This window comes from Lissotriton helveticus, chromosome 7, assembly GCF_964261635.1.
Source record: "Lissotriton helveticus chromosome 7, aLisHel1.1, whole genome shotgun sequence".
Taxonomy (NCBI): Eukaryota; Metazoa; Chordata; class Amphibia; order Caudata; family Salamandridae; genus Lissotriton; species Lissotriton helveticus.
Genome location: NC_136068.1, coordinates 1,588,326,177 through 1,588,349,946, shown reverse-complemented (window position 1 = coordinate 1,588,349,946; position 23,770 = coordinate 1,588,326,177). Strand labels below are relative to the sequence as shown.

The 23,770-nt window shown below is 44.8% G+C and overlaps 2 protein-coding genes across 3 annotated transcripts in view; one reads left to right on the top strand and one right to left on the bottom strand.

Moving 5' to 3' along the window:
* The window catches only part of LOC144767557 (lutropin subunit beta-like), a 32,552-nt gene extending 32,130 nt beyond the window's left edge, over positions 1–422 (top strand). Inside the window, exon 2 of the mRNA XM_078650982.1 lies at positions 192–422. Coding sequence (XP_078507108.1) covers positions 192–422 — 231 coding nt within the window. The remainder of the gene's footprint in view (positions 1–191) is intronic.
* An 8,917-nt stretch (positions 423–9,339) lies between these two features.
* Positions 9,340–23,770, bottom strand: part of RUVBL2 (RuvB like AAA ATPase 2) — a 131,638-nt gene continuing 117,207 nt past the window's right edge. The window contains exons 15-16 of one of the 2 annotated variants that reach the window (XM_078655154.1): positions 17,278–17,339; positions 9,340–9,636 (exon numbers count right to left, since the gene is read on the bottom strand). In XM_078655154.1, the coding sequence (XP_078511280.1) occupies positions 17,296–17,339 (44 nt within the window). In that variant the 3' untranslated portion in view covers positions 9,340–9,636; positions 17,278–17,295. The remainder of the gene's footprint in view (positions 9,637–17,277; positions 17,340–23,770) is intronic. The other variant, XM_078655155.1, reaches the window with a different exon arrangement.

Here is a 23,770-nt window from a genome sequence, read left to right as displayed (position 1 = left end):
TTTGCCAAGACTGCACTGGTGCGATCGCACAGGCTCGTACAATATATCGTTTTTGAACTGGCAAGTTAGTACAAATATTTTGCAAACATGTATGGGCTTACGAAAGCACCACAAAATCTACATAATGTGGTCAAAGCTTCTTGAGCAAGTAAACAAACATCCTAAACTGTTCTCTCTCACTCTCTCCTCAGGAGCTAGTCTACAAACATGCCCTGTCCACCAACAGTCAGAAGGTCTGCACCTACAAGGAGATTCGCTACGACACCATCAAGCTCCCCAACTGCCCACCTGGCGTGGACCCCTTCATCACCTACCCAGTGGCCCTCAGCTGCGACTGCAACATGTGCAAGATGGACTACAGTGACTGCACCGTGCAGAGCATTGGACCTGAGTTTTGCTCTGCAGGCAGAGGCTTTCTATAGTCCCACCACCACCTGCCATCCAGAACCATCTCTGCTGGACTTGGGGCAAGGCACCTCCAACTTGATGTAGAATCGGCAACCCATATATGTTTAAATCTGTGCTACACACACTGCTAAAAGCCTGCCTTTCATTCTAACCCCACACCCTGCTTATAACACATATGCACACTTTCTAAAATCACGGTCTGGGGAGCACTATCAGCATATAATCACCTAGGACATCTTGGAGTGGGATTGGCAGCTTCTGAAAAAGGTCTAGAGCCGAGAGTTTCATGGTGCAAATGTACTGTGCCAAGAGTTAAGTGCCACACAGTTCTATAATTGCATGCAAAGGGATGCCCTGCTAATTTACTGCACCAAGGAAGGTTACAAATGGGGTATAACAACTCGACATCAATGGCCAACACACAATGCACAACCATGACTTGACACCAGGGGCAGAATTTGCAGCAATGTTGTAACTGTGCAACAATGCCCAATACACACTGCAATGATATAACTAGACACCAGGAGGCAGCTCATACTGCACTATAGTAACAATGGTTAAGACACTACCATGCTGTAAGCTAGAGATTAAGCGACATCAGTGCACATCCCGACAGCTTATTTGCCTTTACAATCACAACTATCATACGGTGCAGGCCCAAGGACGTATCTCATTTACAACTTTCAAAAGAACCAAAGGAAAATGACGGGTTATGCTCCTGGAGGCCACAGTGCAAACTCTGCAGGAAAATGTATCCCTGGTGCAAAGAAGAACGCAGGGCCTGTCTGTAGGCCTGTTGGGAGAGAAGGTGGTAGCAGAGCAGTGTCAAAGCCAACTGGTATGGTTGGTCAACCTTGCTCCTTATCCTCGACTTCTAACTCATAGCCAGGTCCTTATTTCTTGTGCAAGCATCATCCTTTAATTTTTCTTCTAGCCATAAACTTTGCTTTCAAGGTCTGCTCTTCACGGTAGACTCCAAGTCAATAGAGGCAACATTTTGATTAAATGCACCATAACAGCTTCACTCTCCCCTCCGTCTGTAATCTCCCCTGTGCCTCATGTTTAATCCCACCCACTCTTATCCTCTTCTTCCATACTCCACATTGTTAACTACACCTTTCCTGCTCCCTTCTTGGGCCCTGCTCGCTCCAGCTTTGTGAAGCGCGTTTAGATCTCCTACTCCAACCCTCACCGTCTATGCCGTAAACTCACCGTCCTGTCCACGACTCCCCTGCTCTCGATCTTTACTCCTCACCTCTCCTTCCCCCAGGGTCGCGAGGCACTCTGACATACCACAAATAAAGTGACACTGAGACGTTCTGTAAAACAGCAAAGATTAATAAAATGCCATTACTCTGTTCATTGTTATTCAATGGTGCTCATCTCAGACCCCATGGAGAACCAAAGGCAGATATTTCTCAGTGGGATCCAAACTGGTGATTCGCAGGTTCCACGTAGTTTTCTGTAGTAAGTGGGTGTAGTTATGTACTAAGCGAAACTAAAACCAATGCAGGGCAGGAATCCCCAAGATGAGTCCCAACGTTTAAAACCACACCCTAAAGCTTGTTCTGATGCGAGAGGGCTCCACTGGACCGCTCTTTCTCTGAGAACAGGTTCAACACGTCACTCTGGGGCTAGCAAAAATGAGGCCTGCGAGCAATCAAGTTATAGAATCTAGCAGAATTGTGCACGATTTCGAACATTAATTTCTCATGCCATACAATGGTTGGTCGGACGGTCAGGTTTTTGTTCCACACTCGGAAGTAACAATGCAGAGGTGAGGTCCTCGAACCAAAGGCAATGAGCACTGAAAGTCAATTTGGCGTTTGGTATGCAGCAGCCTCACGCAGTTCGCGTGACAGGCCCGAGAACATGCGTCTCTAGGTATGGGAACCTGAAACAAACGCGGGAGGTTTACACGTGTAGAAAGAGGACGTGGACAGCCTCCTTGGATTCAATTCCTGGCTTTAGCATGTCCAGGTAGAGGCAGGGCCTGGGACAAGAGCCTGGCATCTGCAACCTGTTACTGTTCTCGCAGAAGCTGCGCCTTCAGATGAGTGCAGAAACAGTGGCTGGATCTGAAGCCTGAACGTGTTGAGATATGGAGGGGTAGCATCTGGGACCAGAAGCCTCAAATTCATATGTAAATCAGGGCCGACCCTAAATCGAATTGACCGGAACAGTGCCCTGGGCGTAAACAAAATGTGGTGTTTGCTGACGGGTCGTTGCGGTGTGAAGCAGGAGGTGTGAGGAAGCTGGGATGAGGGCGGGGGGTTGATGGGGTGCTAACAATTACGCGGAGGTCCATTAAGGTCTGATTACACAGTCTTTAACAGGACAGATTGAGACCAGGTTGGTTCTAAGAGCTGCTGTTTGCAGTACATTAAGCCAGGCAGCTCCCTGTTGCGCCCCTCGGAATATTGGCGCCCCGGGCCTGACCCCAGCTCGCCCATGTCCAAGGCCGGCCCTGATTCTCTATGACACGCAGCCTGAGATTTGGAGACAGGGCGTGTATGTACATCATTAGAGAAAGGGGCTGGCTTTCCAGCCTCAGCCATGTAGTGCAGTGTAGCCTCTGTGGTGCTCAGAAGCAGCAGGCACGAATAGTGCAGAAAGGAAAGGGTCTGAATTTGTAGCCTGGAGTTGTGTGCTCAGAAGCAGCAGGCACTATAGAGTAATGGAGATGGGGACAGGATTCGCAGTCTCAGTGGTGCAGTGTCACACCGGTATTGCTCAGAGGCAGCAGGCACTATAGAGTAGTGGAGAAGGGGACTGGATTCGCAGTCTCAGTGGTGCAGTGTCACACCGGTAGTGCTCAGAGGCAGCAGGCACTGCAGATGAGTGCAGAAACATAAGGGTCTGGATTTGTAGCCTTAGTGGTGTAGTGTAGTGTACAGAGGCAGCAGACACTACATATGAGTGCAGAAAGAAAAGGATCTGGATCTGCAGCCTCAGTAGTGTAGTGTAACCTCTGCATTGCACAGAGACAGCAGGCACTACAGATTAGTGCAGTAAGAAAAGGGTCTGGAGCCTCAGTAGTGTAGTGTAGCCTCTGTAGTGCATAGAGGCAGCAGGCACTACATATGAGTGCAGAAAGAAAAGGGTCTGGATCTGCAGCCTCAGTAGTGTAGTGTAACCTCTGCATTGCACAGAGACAGCATGCACTACAGATTAGAGCAGTAAGAAAAGGGTCTGAAGCCTCAGTGGTGCAGCCTCTGCAGTGCACAGAGGCAGCAGGCACTACATGAGTGCAGTAAGAAAATGGCCTGGAGCCTCAGTAGTGTAGTGCAGCCTCTGTAGTGCATAGAGGCAGCAGGCACTACATATGGGTTCAGAAAGAAAAGGGCCTGCAGCCTCAGTAGTGTAGTGTAACCTCTGTAGTGCACAGAGGCAGCAGGCACTACATGAGTGAAGAAAGAAAAGGGTCTGGAGCCTCAGTAGTGTAGTGTATCCTCTGTAGTGCATAGAGGTAGCAGGCACTACATATGGGTGCAGGAAGAAAAGGTTCTGGATCTGTAGCCGCAGTAGTGTTGTGTAGCCTATGTAGTTCTCAGGGGAAGCAGGCATTGTAGGGGTGTAGAAATGGGCTACATTTGGAGTCTGGCTTTGTATGTTCAGAAGAGGCAGGGCACTGTAGGGAAGTGCAGTAGGAAGCAGTGTTCGTGGTCTTGCCTTGCATGCATAGGGGAAGATTCTTGAACAGAAAGCCCTATACATCCAGAACATGAGGCCGAGGGTGTGCACCCTGTCCTTGTAAGTACAGAGGCAGAGCTGGTGCATCAGTGCAGAAAGGGCCTGAATTTTCACCCTGACCTTGTTTACTTCTTATAGGGCAGGGCATGGGACCAAACACCAGCATTTGGCACGTACAAGCCTTGCTTGCCCGGAGGCAGGGCCTGGGACCAGAGAGGGAACTGGATTGTACAGCTGTGTCTACATGGGCAGGGCCTGGGAGCAGCCAGAGATAATGTAAAACAGGGAACGAGATTAAGAGGGGGAAGGAGGCTCGCGCTTCGTAGCCTGGCCTCGTTCCCACGGACAGATCAGAACACGGGGACCAGAGAGATCAAAAACAGGAGCTAACGCGAGCCCCTGCAGTGCTGGCGGGGATGCTGGTCTTTCAGCCCAGGACTTTGCATGTCTATGGGATATGTGACTCGGAGCGACCCCTCGCTTTACAGATTTCTATGGGAGTTAATAGAAAGGTAAAATTACAGGGGGGGGGGGGGAGAACAAAATAGCTTTACAGATTTCCATGGGAGTTCATACAAAGGTAAAATTACAGGGAGCATCCAAGAAAACCGTCGAAATACTGTTTAAATTGAAGGGCAATAATAAAGCTAAAGAGAAGTTGCACTGACTAGGTTTTCAACGTTCTTGAATGTTTAGAAAGCAAGCTAGCTGTAGTATGAAGGATCTCTGCTTGCATGAGCGGAATTCTCCTGGACTGTTCTGTGCACGTATGGCTGACAAGAACTCTGCCCTCCCCTCAAAGACCTATGCATATGAGATATCTTTAGTTTAGTTGGAGGCAACAACGTGCAATTGAATGTCGGGGTTCTCTGCACCCGGCCACTGAGTGCCACTGGCCCCTTTTAAAAGGTGTGCATCGTAAAAAGCCCCGACGTGCTTGATAGATTGTTATAATGGAAAGCAGACGCCACTGGTGACTTCAGCTAGTGGATTCCCTGCAGAGATTTACTGTCCAGATGTCCACCTCTGGCCTAACCTGGACTGCCCCCGGAGCTGGCATTACAACAGATCACTGCCAGCCCGTGCCAGCAGTGTGACCTCATGGGTCGATAGCTCCCACAATGGCTTTGCCTCCTTGGCACAGGTTATTCAGCATTCCTTGCACTCTGGCCACACATGGAAATGCCTAAAATTCTCCATAGCGGACCCCGTCCCTTCCTAAAGACTGCTAGAGATGGGCCCTTGGCCCACCAGGTGGCAGAGGATATTCAAAGCATAGCTGTGTGTGGACCGAGGGGTCCTGGGACCCAGGACCCATGACCAAGAGAGCTGCCGTTCCCAGAAATACTTATTCTGAATGGAGGGGGCCTGGCCAAAGGGAAAACAGCACTAATACAAGGGAGTTTGACACCTCAATCTATGCGTGCAGTGCCAAGAATCCAGCCCAAAAATCGAAACTTATTAAATGCATCTCTTGTCCTGTGAGATTAATATCTTGCCCGGATTTTCTTTTTGTGTAGAAATGGACATGGGTAAAAAAGACACAGATACGTTATAAACAAAAAAGGTGGGAAACCGATGGGGAACTTCTGGGGTAAAAAAAACCAAAACCTGTTAAAATCATACGACTCAGAAAGAGGGGTGTATAATTTATGTACAACATAAACACTGGAGCAGTGCGAGTCAATGTGTTAACCCGCAGAAACTTGTGAGCGGCTAGACTTTAACACAGGACCAGGTAGACCCTACATATGGCACCCTTGAGCGGGCTTCGCAGAAACCACCAAAAACATGTCAACGGTCCTGCTCTTAATTCTCAAAAAGTAGACTCATAAGTGTGAGGAAGAGAGCAGTTCAAGGCTGGATTAAGTGTTCAAATCCCCTTGAGATGCTGAAGTCATCTGGGTTCCAGGCCTCAGGAAAGAACATCAAACCACAAATAAAACACAGTCTCATCAGGGGCATTCCAGTCAACAAAGGGAGCAGATACTAAAAGTTTCCATTTATTTAAACATCCATAATTAATTAGTAAGGAGTATGTCACAATAGCCTGAACTAATTAAATTGTTATAGTATCTCATAAACGTTTAAGGTGTGTACAGAATGTTGGATGCCTTCCAAGAAGGCACTTGCATGCACGGTTAGCACGCCACACTGGTCTGTTGGGAAACAGGGAGATGTCCCAGCATCGGAGTGACTAGACAAAGCTGCTGGGCCTGGAAAGAATTCAAGATTTTCACATTTCGCTTTAGGCAAATCCAACTTTAGACTAGAGCAACCAAAGCAGATCATTGCATCTGCTCTGTGGACGAAAATAAAAGATGGAGCTCAAAATATTTAAATGGTAAATAAAATACGTCCTGCACAACTACCTCATTACCCCATTGTCCATGAAATCATGTAGGAAGTCAAAGTTGGTCACGTTTTACAGAGGAATGGCATTTGATAAACTTATAGCTGCAGAGTATGCATGCACACCTCTCCAGGGGGAACAGAATGTCATAATGTGTACACAAACTGTTAGTGGCCATTTTGGAAATCACATGAGATGCACCAGGCTTAGCGTGAAGTATCAAATCAAGGACTGGCCATTTCCTTGTCATCACCACCTCGTACAAAGGAATTCCGACCCAAAATAAATTAGTTTTTTAGTGGTTAAGAGTACAATCTACTGTCTTGCCAAACCGATGGTCTACGACTATTTTCAAAGTTGGTTTTATATCTATCTAGCGGTGGAACCCATCTTGTGGTCCCTAAAAGGCAAGGGTAAACGCCTTCTCCAAGATGTAGGCTAGTGACGTATAAAATGGCAGCCATGGTGGTGCCCTCAGACGCAGTTACCAGTCTTCATTTTAGAGGTGATAAATACGTTGTGTAAGCAGATCGGACTACCAGAGAAATAAGGGAAGCTAAAAAAAAACATAACCCTTCGGAATACATGATCTACGGAGCCATATGTTCTGCCACGGCCTCGCCTACCTCTAATTCCCCATCCTCTAAGTCGCTTTACGGGGCTCTTTAGCAATAGCCACTAAACACAAACTTAGGGCGAACAGCTGCTTGCTCTTGTTTCTAAGCCAGCAGTCAAACAAATCTATAAGTCCTCCCGCTGCACACCCCACCTCTGCAGCACTTTGAAACCATTTAAGCACGCAATGCAGAGTCCGTGTTTGTAGTGTTGCTGAATATAAACCCGTAGCAACCAAAAACCCACAAGCCCTTTCATGTTTGAATTTTAATGTACTAAAAACATATTTCCTTGCCAAAGTTGCACAAGTATACATGGATTTAGAAATCGCTATTATAGTGCTGTAGCTACTGAAAATAATAAAATTTAAAATGGGGAAAAAAACCTGGTCGTCCTCCTTGTCAGCATACACCAACTATAACAATCTTGTACACACTTAAAAGAACTATGACTTTTCTAAAGGCAAATGGGACTCTAGCAGCATGTAGCATTTATGTGGTTAGACCATGAGAAATTCCAACAGAAACGCTTTGCCTCTGGATATGGAAGAGAGAGGAGGCTTTGATGGTTGTGACGCAGTCTCCCTGGAAGTGTTTGCAGTCTGCAGAGCGTAAAGGAGTAAGTAGATGGCCTGTGGCTCTACTTCTACAGAATTTACAAAAATGCACTAACCAAACACGGTCTACCTCCAGCCATATATCGCTCGTGACTCAAGCATGTGGTTACCTACATCCTGTACATCACTCAAATTTGGTGTGCCTGCATGCTTTCCGGAGGCCCTCCCATTTAAATGACATAGTACGGTTTATTTGCAATGTATGTATAAATGTATGGGGTATTTCTATAGTGTGAACTTAGCACAAAGGCAGCAGATCGTTGTTTATAGTCAAAGACTGTGAGCTTTGTCTACTAGATAAGTGCGGGTGATGGTCGGGAAGGCGTAATAAATGATGCAGCAGATTTTAAAGATTGCGTGGGCCGGCAAGGGGAGCCAATGGAATTACAGCAGGAGGGTGTGGTGCACTCTTAATGCTGAAGGCCCTAAATGAAAGGCGAGGATCTGGCCTAATGGCTAGGGCTGTCGATCTCAAATCAGGGGAACCGGGTTAGTCTCGGCAACAATGCTGAACATCCTGTGATTCTGGGCAAATTACTTAGTCTCCCTGTGCCTAACAAAAAAAAATATGAATGTGTCCTTATGTAACACAACTGGTGCTCATGTAAAGCGCCCGATACCTTTGGGTCTAGTTTGCGCTAAATAAAAACTCAGGGGGAAAAAATGAGATGTGCTGTGACAAGTAGGATGCTTAAGGGTCGCGAGTGTTGAGCCTAGGAGGCCATAGAGTAGGGCATTTCCACAATCCAGACGCTAGTGTACAAGGGCTTCAAGAGCAGTTCTGTAGTTGTTTTCTGAAAGAAACCGCTAATAGGCTATTTTGTGGAAATGTGTTTGTTGTGGGTGAAGCTGGTGTCTAGAGTGAATCAAAATGACTTTGCATTTGGTGAAAGTTGAAGTTCAGTGCAGTCAAGGCTCATGTCACTGACTCAGGTTTGGTCCGTATCTTGTTTATTGTTCTTGGCTGTTTATTTTATGTGAGATTGTAAAATTTGGTCTGCCTGTATGTTTCATGGAGCTCTGTACATATACATTCCAGAATGCAATCTAAATATCACTGGCCTTATGGAGACCACTGCTTGGGATTACAAACAGTGGCCTGTCTGCATCTTTTTACAGTAAGAGAAGAGTACCAAACAGCAATCAAAAAGTAGTCTATAAGCAACTTTAAAGGACACAGAAGGCAGCTTAGTTCGCTGGTCCCTGCTCACATTCAACAATAAGTACATTATTGGGCTTTTAGAAAAGAAAAAAAAAATTGTGCGTACATGAAGGGACCAGTTATTCTACTTTATATTTTAAGTGTGAGGGTCTATTGACTTAACAGAGACCACCGAGTTACCACTTACATTGCCAGTCTTGGGAGAACAACCACCAGTGGGCACAAGGCGAAACCAGAACAATTCAAATAAAATATTTTGAATGAAGTTTAACGGACAACAATTTTTTCCCATTGGAGGGTTGCAGTCCAGAGGTTTGACAAAAGCTTTAGCTGATTTTAGTGAGCATACCAAACATGGAAGCTGTGGATTTGAGGTAATATGGGGCGTAGTCCTAGGTAATATGGGGCCTTTTGGCCAACTTACATAATTGGATGATTAAATGAACATTATTATAATTAGCTTACGTATACAGTAAGAAGCGAAAATCGGCATTTGATATTTTGAAAAAACTTTATTTTACAAAATGTAGCAAACAGCGACAGGTTGCATTCTGCAGGCAAGGGCTTTAGATACAGACTGCTCTTGCGAACCACAGTCTTGTACTCGGACTGTATCCTGCAACCAAGGCGGCAGACAGAGAGGATCCTGGGACCAGAACTTGAGGCAGACCTGATCCTCCAGCCACACCTTTAAGGCGGATAACTAATGTTTGTAACTCTCCGAGGATGGAGATGTAGACTGTATTCCAGATTTTGCTAGTCATCAGGAGGTGTCCATTGTCTCTCCCTCTGCAAAGAAAGCAAAAGCAACAGAAGATCAGAAGTGTGTGGACTACGGAATGGAATCTGAAAGAGAAAACATTGCTTTTGCTGCTCCTATGATGTTTATCAGCCAGAAACATAAGCACTGACAAGGCCAACAAGTTTCACCTTTTCGACCTATTAGCTTTGCCAATGTTTTCTGCTGATGAAGTGAAAAAAAGTGGTGATGTGTACCTGCAGATATGCGTCATGACGCAATGGTGGCCCAGCACGACGACTTAATGGAGGACACTATTTTTTAATTTTTTATTTACCTGTTCAAACATGAAATACAGCACTTGGAGTAATACATTAAATAAACTGGAGGCAAACCTGTGCTAAAGGGCTTTGTAAAAACAAAGCAGCCCTGAAACAAACCATAGCTGCAGGAAAAAACACAAAAGGGAAAACTGCCCCCTCCACCTCATTTTTTTATTTATTTTAAAAGGACCTTGAATAGGGTAATAGGGGAGCAGCTGAGGAAGCATGTGAGGCAGAAGTGAAAACAGTGAGGGTAGGGGCAATGGGAGTGGGAGGCGCAACTGAGGAAACCGAAACAAATAATGGGCATTGGCTAAGCCAATTGGTCTTGCCTATGGGAGCGCTATTGGCTTTGCCAACGTTTTTAGGCAAGTTGCAAACGGCTGAAAGTAAAGAAAAGATTCTATGACACAGTCAGTATTTTCTGTATTTTTTTTTTATTGCAGCTATGCTGCACAGAAGCCATCGCTGCTTTATAATCTATACTATAACGTCCCTGTAGATCTAACAGTCTGGGCGCCGCAAGCGCACTCCTGACCTATGCATGCGTCCCTCTTTTCAAAATGGGAAAGCATTTATTTACAAGTTAATCGACGTGAAAGAAAGCCAGTAACTAGGGTGTCCTGCACAGTTAACTTTTGGGCCACCCGCCACCTTCATTTTTAAGGCCATTCTGCAACAGATGTGTAAAATATGAAAAAGTCTTTTAAAAAATGTATTTCATTCACACGTAGAACTGTTTCATCTTAGTAGTACACCAGACTAACTCAGTGCATGTTTTTTTAGTTTAAGGAATAGTTTTCAAACATGAATTTTGAAATCTTCATGCAGAGTGTGGCTTGAGCCTGTCTGTCTCCAAGGAGATTCTTAATCGAGGAGCTGCTCCCAGCCCTCTGCCCAGCATGCTGAGCTTGAGGTTACATGCCTTCTTACATAAGCTGCTATTGGATGTTACCTCTGTGCTCTGATTGGCCGCTGTATCTGGTGTTTCTAATGGGCTTAGGGTTAGTGTTCCGAATGGCTGATAGATCTTCTACAATACTGATTGGTCCCTGGGTTAGTGATTCTATTGGACGTAGTGCTTAGGGTTAGTGTTCTGATTGGCGGATAGGTCTAGGGTTTTTAAATGGTTCCTGGGGCTAGGCTTTCTATTGGACCACAGGTTTAGGCTTTCGTTTCTAATTGGCTGCTAGGACTAGGGTTGTGATTGGCTGTAAGGGTCTGGTCTCCTATTGGTCACCTGACAACACAGGCTATTTAAGATCAGGGTTAAGGGCATCTGAGCCTGGGCGTCGAGGCTAATGGCAGAGAGGACAAAGGCTGAGAGGACAAAGGCTGAGAGGACAAAGGCTGAGAGGACAAAGTCAGAGAGGACAAAGTCAGAGAGGACAAAGTCAGAGAGGACAAAGTCAGAGAGGACAAAGTCAGAGAGGACAAAGTCAGAGAGGACAAAGGCAGAGAGGACAAAGGCAGAGAGGACAAAGGCAGAGAGGACAAAGGCTGAGAGGACAAAGTCAGAGAGGACAAAGTCAGAGAGGACAAAGTCAGAGAGGACAAAGTCAGAGAGGACAAAGTCAGAGAGGACAAAGTCAGAGAGGACAAAGGCAGAGAGGACAAAGGCAGAGAGGACAAAGGCTGAGAGGACAAAGTCAGAGAGGACAAAGTCAGAGAGGACAAAGTCAGAGAGGACAAAGTCAGAGAGGACAAAGTCAGAGAGGACAAAGTCAGAGAGGACAAAGTCAGAGAGGACAAAGTCAGAGAGGACAAAGGCAGAGAGGACAAAGGCAGAGAGGACAAAGGCAGAGAGGACAAAGGCAGAAGCCTGTTCCGGACAGGTCAGACCTAGGGCGAGAAATGCTGCCCATTTTCCCATTCACCAACACCCACCCTACCAAATCCACTTCAAGATTAACACACTCCTAGCAAATGTACTATACTCATTTACAACATACTAACCCTACATTCATTTCAATGTCTCAGCATCCACTTCAAAACCCCACAAACCACACCTTTACACCCTTATGCCCCAACTACAACACACTTGCACCTTCACTCGCTCACAAAACACCACTCTATCCAATACAACTAACCAATCAACATCACAAAAACAACCCAAATCCACACCACACAACCATATCCCATCCAGACACTCTCCCTGATATAATTACTCTAAAAGACTCTTTTCTGTCACCAACAAACCTATACTCAGCCTTTGATCTTTTCATGCACCAACACCCTCCACCTCTTTTTACCACAAAAGCGCAACCACACAACTTTTACACTCTGATGCACCAATATATTACCTCTTTTAGCAATCAAATGTAACACAAACACTCTTAGCTCTTGTTCATCCCCTCTCGCACATCACATATACTTTTCCAAAACCCTTCATCACCTGTTACCTTGCAGCTTCCACTCACCGACAATAATTTACATACAATTTCTTCTCAGAAAACAAATACATCAACTCCTCTCACTAGTCCTCAAAAAACGAAACATAACTCACACACCAGCACAACAACATTTCACACACCTCTTATACTTTCCGTAATAAACTAGAAACATACACCCACTCCCACCTTCCCGAATACACAAATAATACTCACCCGAAACTAACTCCACTGCCAAGCTTTCTCTCTTCCCCCACACCTCACATATACAGCATCACTTCACCGCCTCTCATCCACTGGACAATTTAGAACCTTACAACATGACCAACATGCTGCACCACCACCCTTAACTCGTACACCTTCTACCCTAAACAGACGCAAACAAAATAATAATGCCACTCTTCACAACTTCGCATCTCCACATCTACTGCACAAGGGTACTCTACAAAAACACAGCTCATCAACTCACTCTCAACCACCATCTCCACTACCCTACACACGCAGACCCATCAAAATGCCTTCTTAGACTCCTGGACAAGGAACATGATACAGCTACACTATTGCTATCCTCATACGGCTAATACCAGCACTAAGGACACACCTACAACAAGCCCACAAAATACTGCTCACTCTTCAGCAAAACAAAGACACACCATCACCAAAGCACATCCTCTAAACTGCCTACTAATAAATGCTTGGTCGCTCTAAAAAAAAAAAAGCATCACATCTACGACCTTCTCATGGACACACAACCTGACTTACTCTTCATAACTGAATTATGCGTGGGAGATGACATGGCTCCAGTGTTGCATGAAGCCGTTCATCTAGGCTGTCAAAGTATCACGCAAAATAGTATAGGCAAAAGAGGAGGTGGCCTAGCTGTTGTAATAAAGCAAACATTTAATATCACTTAAGCTGACGACATCTCCATACAAGGTTGTGAGGCCCTCTTCACCAGATGCAACCCTGCACCATTTTCTTCCTGCTCTTTTACGGACCTCCACCAAGCAAAGCAATATTCCCAGAAACACTTCTAGACACAGTTTCAAACCTGATAACACTACATTCCAACCTATGCATTCTGGGTGACCTAAATATTTTGGTTTGATAAATCCAAAATGCTCCATCCAAAAACATTCATCACTGGCCTAGACGCACTGAACCTACATCAGATCATCTACAAATCCATACACATCGCAGGACACATCCTAGATGTAATTTTTTGCAAATACAGAACTAGTTACATTTCAAACGATGACTCCATTCACATGGTTAAATCACCATTTGCTTGCTTTCCAACATAAAACAGAAACCAACACACCTAAAACAACCTTACATGCATCCACCTATCGACCGTGGAACAAACTTACATTTTAAACACTTAGAAACACAACTAACATCCAGTAGAGATCTAGACAATAATTCAGTCAAAAACTAAGAGTGGCTACAGGAAACATTTGATATCCTAATACCACTAACACCACCACAACAGAACAAAGGAAAACAGGCACCTTGGTGAAATACAGAGACAAAAGATAAAATAGCAAATTAGAAAGCTACAACGTACCTGGCTCAAAACAAAAACCAATCAAGACAAACTTCACCTACAGAAACTTAACAGATTACACAAATCCGCAATCAAAAAAGCTACAAAAAAATACTATTCGGACAGAATTCAAAATGCTAAATGTGCAAATAAAGAATTCTATACAATTCTCAATGAATTTTGTAAACCAAATTACCTATATTGAGCTCATCTTTTTGCTCAAGAATTCACAGACAAACTGGAAAATCATTACACGACCAAAGCTGATATGTTGGACTCCTTTTCAAAACAAAGAAAAACCACCAGGACTGGCCCTTTTCCAAAAAGACCACCAAGAGTACACTAACCCAACCTCTCGATTTCTTCCATCAAATTTAACACAATACATGTATTTACCTGGTTAAAGCACGTAGTTCAATTCTTCTAACTGCCTCTGCTGCCACACAAGTAAGAAGAATCATCAACAATTCCTTAACTGAGGAGGAGCCAAGATGGCGCGCGGGTCAGACGTGTAGACCCTCGGCTCCGGGGACCGTCTCCGCTGTCGAGCCTCTCCTGCCAGATATCCTGACTTGGGATGGCTGATTCCGGATGCGGACGCACACCGGCGACCCGCTTTGAAATCCTGACGTAATTGCTCCCCGGCATGTGGAGGAAACGCTTGGACGCAGCTGGCGGCCTGCATCGGCATGGTGACCGGGGCCTCGCGTGACTATTGAGGCCGGCCGTCGGACACGTTTTCCCGGGCATTGTGACTGCGAGGTCTCGATCGGTGGTTACCGAGGGGCGGCGGACTCGACACTTCGGTCCCGCTGCGTTGCTGACGCTGGGACTAGCTTACCTGGCTGGAATTGTGCCGTTACGGGCAAGTGTGCTGCCATTTATTTGGTCTTTTGCCTGCACCTCGTCCCACTAATGGTGGTGGGCTCTTGGCCTGGCCAGGTACCCGGAACTAAGCGGGACGCTATATTGGATGTACTGTGCCTTTGTCCGCACCCAGATTACAACATCTGTTCCTCGCAGCACGACATGGTTTTATTCTATGGTGCGCAGCCTGCTCCGATCCGAGACTTCTTTGTCTGACGCTATGGTGGGCATATTTCGCTGTATCCTGTGATTTGTGTCTCTGAGCACATTGTGTGAGAGGACATGTTTAACGTACACTGTGCTACCACTTATGGCTATGGTGCTATCCTGGAGGCGGTTCTTTCCTTCCGCGCTATGGCACTACGTTCTGGCTGCGCCCTGCTGGATAAGTTGGAGAGCTTGCTTTGTGTATCGCCCTGTCCTAAGATGGCTGACTCGCGGGGTTCCGGCACCACTCTTTGTTCTACCTCCGCCTGTGCTAAGATGGCGGCCATTGGGGACTATGGCGCCCTCGTGACCCTCGGCCAGCCTTTGCCATTGCCTGCGGGAGGTCGGCTCCCGGATTTGTCTGCCCCTCCGGGGCTTCCGCCACGACGTGCACCTTCCCTCCTCGCCATGTTCACGGATCTTCGAGCCTCGCCCCGAGTGGTGATGATCGCACCTGTCTCCTTCCCTGTCCTGGCTGTGCTCTATGGTTCTGAGTTGGCGTACGCTGCACCCTTTGTGAGACTCCTGGTTTTCTCTGCTTTGGATACATCTAGTTGCCCGCACCGCCGATATGTCCCTGGACTGTGTTCTGTGCCGGTATCGCCTCCGCTGATCTGTGGTGGTAAGGAAAAAACGGGACAAGGATAGACACTTCTATTATCGTCCTGGCGGATTTTTTGTTGCTGATTTTGGCGGATGGGGGAAAAGCTGCTGTTATTCTGTTTTACTGGTGTTATCATGGTGCCCTATTCCGTGCTTTTTGGACTCCTTTTTGCTATCGAACTATTGACTCCTGTTATGGCGCTGCTCTTGCGGGTGGGGCAGTTGGAGGGTTAATTTTCTTTGAATGACCGGGACATGTACTGATGATGCTAAGGAACTGTCACGGGGGCTTCCGTTTGTTATTCGTGATTTTGGGATTCCTTATGGATGTCTTGGATGGCTGGGTTGGAGGTTGTTGCCTTCTTTATACTGCGCGCTGCTGCTGTGCTTCCGGCGTCCTCTGCTTGTCGGGTGTGTTCTTAATATCGGGCTTTAAGCTTTATGTGGTTACTATTCTCACTAGATAGCGGAGCCGGGAGATAGATAGCGGGCTCCTCCTCGCATTTCTCTCTTTCATGAGTATTTTAGGTTAGGGTTTTTTATCTTTTTCTTTTCTCTCTATATTTCGGGACTCCTTTTATTGGGCGACAGGCACACTGCTAGGGGGGGTCAGGCCGTAGCCAGCTGCAGGGGTGCAGGGTGGGGGGTAACCGGGGGGCGGGGTTACTTTCTTTTGTTTTTCTTTTTGTTCTATGGGCCTTCTATTCTTTTTCCTTTTTCTTTTTCCCTCTCTTTATCTTCTTCCCTTTTTCCTTGGGGCTTAGACGTTCTCTTCCGGGTGCCGTGCAGCGACTCTGGTTGTTTTCATCCGTCGTATGTTGGGATATCCTGCATGTCCTACACCAGTATCGATTGTTGTGCTACGATATCCTGTTTGTGTCTCTCCTATAGGAAAATCGTTAAAATTAGACCTCGGTCCTACTGTACCATATCCTTGTGCCTATACAATGTTGCAATGTATCGTATGTGTGAGCCCTCGGGCTCTTTGTTGCACTGTACTCGCCCTTTTTTCTTCAATAAAGGTCTTTAAAAAAAAAAAAAAAAATTCCTTAACTACGGGAACAGTTCCAGAAGATCTAAAAAAGTCATACATACGCCCATTACTAAAGAAAACAAACCTGGACACGCTTAACCCAGAAAACTACAGACTAATTACAAATGGACCTGTCCTGGAAAAACTGATACAGCAGCATTCGCCCATATGTCACAATTCATTTAAGACTATTTCATACTTTCAGATTTCCAAACAGGATTTCGTCCAGTAAGAGGCAAAGAATCTGCCCTCATTGCCATCTGGGATGACCATAAGAAAACATTTGACTGGAACAGGGTTGCTGCACTACTACTCTTGGACCTCTCAGCTGCCTTTGAGAAGGTTGACCATGACACTCTAATACAAAGGCTCTACGAAGCAGGCAAAGAGGGTATGACTCTCGACTGGATCACATCCTACCTTCAAAACAGAACTCCTGCATTCATACCCTCCCCTTTCTCATCCAAACCGTACTTCACAAAAGCAGGGGTCCCTCAAGACTCACCCATGCTTTTCAACATTTACATGAAATAATTACCGGCACTGATTAATTAATTTTACCTCACATGCTATAACTACACAGATGGCACACAAATACTCCTTAAACTGGAAAGCCCTAAAGAAATTGGAAACTCACAAATTGTCAGCTGTCTCAGAACCGTTGATCAGTAGATGACATGGAGCCATCTCAAACTGAATGCTTCCAAAACAGAAATACTCACATGTGGCGATTGGAAAAATTATGACCCACTCGGTGCCTGGACTGATGATCTGGGAACATCACCTAAAGTATCAAAGGAAGTAAGAAACCTCGGAATTACCATGGACTCCAAGCTACCAACGAATGCCCAAGTGGACAAAATCGCAAGATCAAGATTCATTACAATAGAAACTCTGCAACGCATCTTCCACTACCTGGGATTACCACCCAAGGTCCAGGCTACTATCCCTTTTGTTCTGTCTAAACTCGATTGCGCCAATAACCTCTACCACGGATCATCTTTACTAATTATGAAAAGACTTCAACAGATTCAGAACTCTGCTGTTAGACTACTCTTACATATAAAGCCACAGGCCCACATCTACCCTGCCTTAAAGGCCTTACATTGAGGGAAGAGGTGTGGCGCCGCGGCCAGGGCGACTGACGCTGGAATCTGGGGACCACGGTTCGATCCCCGGCTCCGGCGGCAGGTAAGCCCAGCACCATGTGACTCTGGGCAATAGCTCGCTTAATCTTCCCGACGGCCCCCCAGCGCCTAGAGACCCTTACGGGTGATTGTGCGCTTTACAAATGTGGACTTTACTTTACTTTTACCAGTTGCCTGGAGATCCACATTTAAGCGGCTTTGCATCACCCAAAAGGCAATACATGTAACAGGACTGCTCATCAGGAATAAAATCACCAAATACATTCAGCAAAGGAACCTCTGCTCTAGATTGGTACCTTGTCTCAAAATCCCACCATACGAGAAAAAAAACCATAGCTGGCACATCCTTCTCTTTTCAAGCAGCCTAATTATGGAACTCTTTACCCCCAAACCAAAGATCTTCAGAAGACTACTTAAGAGTTGGGGCTTCCCCACATAACCATCTTACTCAAACAAATATACACCACATCCCTCTGTATAAAAGCATTTATTTGGACTATAGATGTGTACCTACATATATGTTTTGCTTTGTATAAACATGTATAATACTTACATTAATAAATATATAGATATTCCTTAGTTCTGCTTAACAAATGCATGTATTACTTATGGTTGTATTATTCTATGTTTAACATGTATATAGATGACTGCATAAATAAGTTAATCTTTTATCATAGCTATCTACAATTGCTTCACTATTGAATTACAATTTTTTTTAAATTAAAAAAACAAATTAACAAAGTACACCAACACTTGAAAGATGGAGTTTAAATACAACTTAAATCTACATATATCTCACCTTATACCTCTCTACATATGCTCTACCTCCACTCGGACTCATCCCAAATCCCATTCTACTACTCTGATCTCCAAAATAACCCTGTCTAGACTCTTCCCTCCTCTCCTCCTCTACCCCTCTATCCCTCTTCGCATCATCTCATACCTCTTTTACTATTCAGACCTCCCAAACAAGCCTTTCAAAACCCTTCCATCTGACTCTCCCCCCACCTCCCCTTTACTCATCCCAAGCCTCCTCCTACTGCTCGAGCTCTAAAAAAACACAACTATCTAGACACTTCTCTCTTCTGTCCCTCCACTATCCTTTTCAATCCAAACAAACTCACATGTTCACTGCTCAAATTAATTTCATATCTCCCTATACTAATTCACCACTAATCCTTTTGGTTTCCGGAGTGGTGTGCTACTCGCCGAAAAATCGCTCAGATGCCTCGTCAGGGGTAGTAAGCACTTTATAAATACAATTACAATACAATGCCAATAGTGAACTAAGAGGAAAGTCAGTTATGTTCACCCTTTGGATGGCAAGGGTTACTATTCTACATGGACATTTTAGTAACATCAAATGTTGGAGAAGTTTTTCTATAGCGCACATCATGAAGGTATGTACTTCAAGATCGTATTATATGCAATAGTAAAGAACAAGCATTAGAAAAGCCATAAGCTTTCGCCTATGCAAAATATATTGTCAATATTTTTTGTACAAAGATGAGAAATAACTGAAAAACTGCAGGCATGGGGAACAGGCTTCGAGTCTCTCCGTAAGCTCAACATCCTGGGATCATTCCCACATCATGTGATCTCCCCAGTGCCATAAAATAGTGTCTATGCAATATAACTGGTTCACTTATAAAGCGCTGAAATACTTTAGAGAACTTTTAAGTGCTTTTTAAGTCTCGGCTAGACACCGCTTGCGCTCTCTCTTCAAGACATGTTGTATATACTTTGTGGGCTTCACCCCCCCAATAGGCTTCCAATTTGCTGGCTCCATTGTCTGTTCTATTCTTTGTCCCAATGTATCCATGTCATGCATTGGTCATGCCTCTTCCTGTGTTTAGCAGTCCCTAAGAGCAGGGACCAAGCACTATATCAATACACTGGTCACTATTTTAGCATCTGTTAAGAGCTACTTTTTTCTTTTTTGAAAAGCATTTGACATGATTGGTCCTGTTTTCACCAGCTCTCAGCTCATCTCCGTTTTTGTAAACCGGCCTGTCAATTTTGTTATCTCATCACATTTGCTGAGCATTCAAAGACCAAGATCAAATGTCAGATGGTGTATTCAGAGGGTGCCCGTTTACTTTTCTCTCCGTTTGCATATTGCTAAGAATGCCGTAAATGACAGTGTCCTTTTTCAGTTGCTTCAGCAGTGGACGTGTCCTCCAAGTGGAGCCAATGGTGATTAGCATCACAGGCTGTTTGAGGCTTCGGCTTACATTTCCGCTTCCTGCTCCTGTGGCCAGTGTTGCCTAGGAGTTGTCTGCCTCAGTTGGGAGCCCTGGCAGGTCACTCTTTCTCTCTCTGCAGCTCTACTTGGCTCAACCCTTTCGTGATGGCTACCAAAGGCAGCAGTAAGCAGCCCGAAGAGATTGCAAGTCCCGTAGGACTTAAGCTGCAACCTGTCTGCAAACTCCGCAGCTCTCTTCTTTAGCAATGCGTTTGTGTCTGCAATTCTCATATGCAAGTGACAGCTGGGTTTGTCCTGTTGATATCTGCCCTGTGGTATGTCAAGCAGTTTTATCTTTGTGTTACCGCAATAAATCTCCACTCCGTCAGTTCAATGGAGAAGGGTTGTTGTCTCATAAAAGGTAGCCCAAATTATGATCACTAGTTAAGTGTGTGACTGGAGCGACACCTAGAAGCTATGTCCAAATTAGGACTACGATTCTAATTGCTACAAACACAACTGCAGTGTTTTGTTAGTTGCCCCCAGAAATTGATTTAAATACTAAGTACCTGTAAAGCGTTTTAGCACCCTAACCAAAAGTGATAATCAACACTATGGAAAACCCAATAAATTAATGTAATAGACGCAGCAGCTCAAGCAGGAGTCCAAACTATTTAGGCTTTTGAGAATCAGTCACAAAATGTAATGATGGGGGAGAGGTAGGGTCCTGCTTGTACCTACTTGTTTACTCCTTGCTTTAAGAGTGTACACGCGCATGCCAGCCTCTACATGCTTTTCACATGTGTGTGACATGCTAAATGTGTGTAACATGTGACACGATTATAGACATCTCTTCATTGATTACTTTTAGTGTGCTAGCACTGTCCGAAAAATACTGTATTTGCGCTAAAGGAATAGGGCATCTGGCAGAAGGTGACATTCTACATCAAGTGTTCTGCACACAGAAATGTGTTTGTCCCTTTCTATGCATCATGTTACAAAGCATAGCAGTGTAAGCATGGCACATTAACTCTCTTATTCACAAAAGAGGCGGTGCACAGCGCTTTAAATGGGCAGAGTACCAGCACTTCCTAGCAGAAAACAGCTTCTCTAATGACCAGAGGTACCTGTACTTCTATTCCATTTCAAGAACTGACAGCACAGCAATTCACTTTAAACCAGAATGTAAAAGACAGCCATCTTAGCTAGGTGTAAGACTCTCCATCATTCAAATGTCACTACCAGCCAGTGTTTTGCCTACCAATCTTTTGACATATTAGTGTTACTTACATCCTTGATTTTCCCTCCGTGATTTATTTTACAACTTAGCAACCTTGAAAACATAGTTTATTTCCACGCATCATGCAGAGGTTCTCCATGTAGATTTATGAACTCCTGGAAATGCTGTCCCAGACCAAAGCTTGAATACTGCTGATGCAGGAACCTGGAGGACACTGTATGAGGTACGAGCCCACAGTGAAACGAGCGCACCGCACACTAAGGTTGTCTTTAATCCACTCTCCTTCACACTCGAACTAGGGAAACTAATTGCAACCAGAAAACGTTACCGCCCCAAAAAATAACGCGTTCAGGGAGCACGAGGGGCTGCTCTTCAGAATAAATCCCACTAGGAAGTGGGTTCTTTATTCGAAATCCAAATAAAATATGTAGTGTTTAAAACACGTTTCTGACAAATTTCACCAGAAAATCTGTTACTTCCACAAAAGATTTCTCTTCATGAAACTGGAGTATTAATGAGGTCTAAGCCAAAGTGTCTTTAGGACTCAGGAAATCTCCTTCATTGGAGAGTATTCTCATGATTAAAATGCAATGAAAATGCAGTGTTTCATTTAACACAGATACCATAAAACATTCTACAGAACTCTCCTGCAAGAACTAGACGTATAATCGTGTCCTGCCTATATTTAATATAACGTCTGCTTTGAAATGCACCAATGTTTCGTTATTGTATTGTAGTTGCATTTATACAGCGCTTCACACTCTTGATTAAACACTAAAGCTCATCAGCGGACGTCAAGGATGGTGCATTATGGGGTGTGCTTGGGTGGAAGGATGCTAAATTACAGTTTCATCTAGGTAAGAAGTGTTCTGGTGTGATGTGCACAGTGGTGCTCTAATCCGTCAGTAGCTGACTGAACATCTGTAAATCACCTATCATTGTTCTTGCTGGCTTCTAGCCATTTGGTGTTCAACAATAGGACCAATCCAAAGACTCCGCAGTAACACATAGGGCCCAGCACTGCTGATGCCAAAGTAAGTTCGGCAGGCATCCTGACTTTGGAAGCTATCGTTAGTTCTACGAGGCGAGCTGGTAAGGGGTCATTTGTACGACAGAGAATGTTCACTTAATTCTTCCTAAGTTTGGCAGTAACAGGAAAAATCTACTAACTTGTTGCATGCGAGTTTAAGATTTTCTAATTTGGGCCACTCTCCCACATGAGGCAGCAAGTGTCACAAAGGATTCACTCTCCTGCTCTTCTAATTGGAAGTTCATGTCCCATTTGTACCTGTAAACATGGCTACGAGAACACGCGTGGTGAGAGCACGTCTTCCCACTCAGTGTCTCTGGCAAGGGGGTCGCTGGATGGCACAGTCTTCACTCAATCCTGCTCCCTGGAAATATACTTAAGTTTGCCTTGAAAAAAAATGACCTCTCTTTATGGAAGGGTGTGCAGTGACCTTATAGTTTCACAAAACATTACTGAGATGCTAGACAAAAACATATAACCATTCCCAACTGACCTCGTTTTTTCATCACAACCTAAGAACCAATTTTGACCTAGGTGCCTAGCCCGTATGTGATTGATACACATTGCTTTAGGCCAGAGGTAACTTTCCCGCCTCAATGGTGGTAAATTAGCATAATTGCACGTACTGTCAGAAAAGAAACATCTAAGTTTGTCAAACTTCTGAAGTTATTCTATAGCAGGCACTTCACTCTTACGGAGAGCAGGCCACAATCAGGTGTTTTTGACACTGAAAAACACAGGTTTACGACAAAGAGGAAAATGCACATCCCTGAGCTGACCTGGACCATTCGATACCTTTCCGATCACTAATGTAACTTAGACTCTGCCAGGATCTCATGCTTTCCATGAATCAGCATATAGGACTGGCGCACCTGCAGCAGGTTCCACAGTCACTTGAGTTACCCGTCCAGCCTTATTTTGCACTAGCCCCTTAAATATATTTCATTTAATCTGTGCCCTAATAACACTATACACTGCATAGAGACAGCAGATGCAGATCACTGCTACTGCCATGTCGCACTTAAAATGTTCTACAGTCATAAGTAACTGAATGCAAACAAGAGAGGACTAGGGGGCACGTGCATTAATGTAGGCTTTTGCGATTCCTTAATTGCGATTATTAAGGAATCGCAATTAAGGATTTGTAAAAGCCAATGCATGTAGGAATCGCTATAAAATTAGCGATTCCCAAACATTCCTTAATTGTGATTCGCAAATTGCGAGTCGCAATTAAGGAATGCCTTCCCATTCATTCCTATAGGCCAACAGGCCCATAGGAATGAATGGGAAATTGCATGCACAATTTGCGAGTACCCAATAGGTACTCGCAAATTGCGCATGCAATTTCAAAGTTGCAAAGGTGTCAAAAGGACACCCTGTTGCACCCCTGTAATTGATCTGTGCACACATGTTGCGCACACACATGCCTCAAGGGCATGTGTGTGTGTAACCTACAACTTTGAAAAATGCACTTTAGTGCATGTTTCAAAGTTTTTGCAAATTACTATCAAGTTCAAATTGATGGTAATTTGCGACACCTATTAGCAAAATCGCTATTTGCGATTTCCTCATGCATTCCATTTAAGGAATCTTAATTTGCGATTCCTTAAAT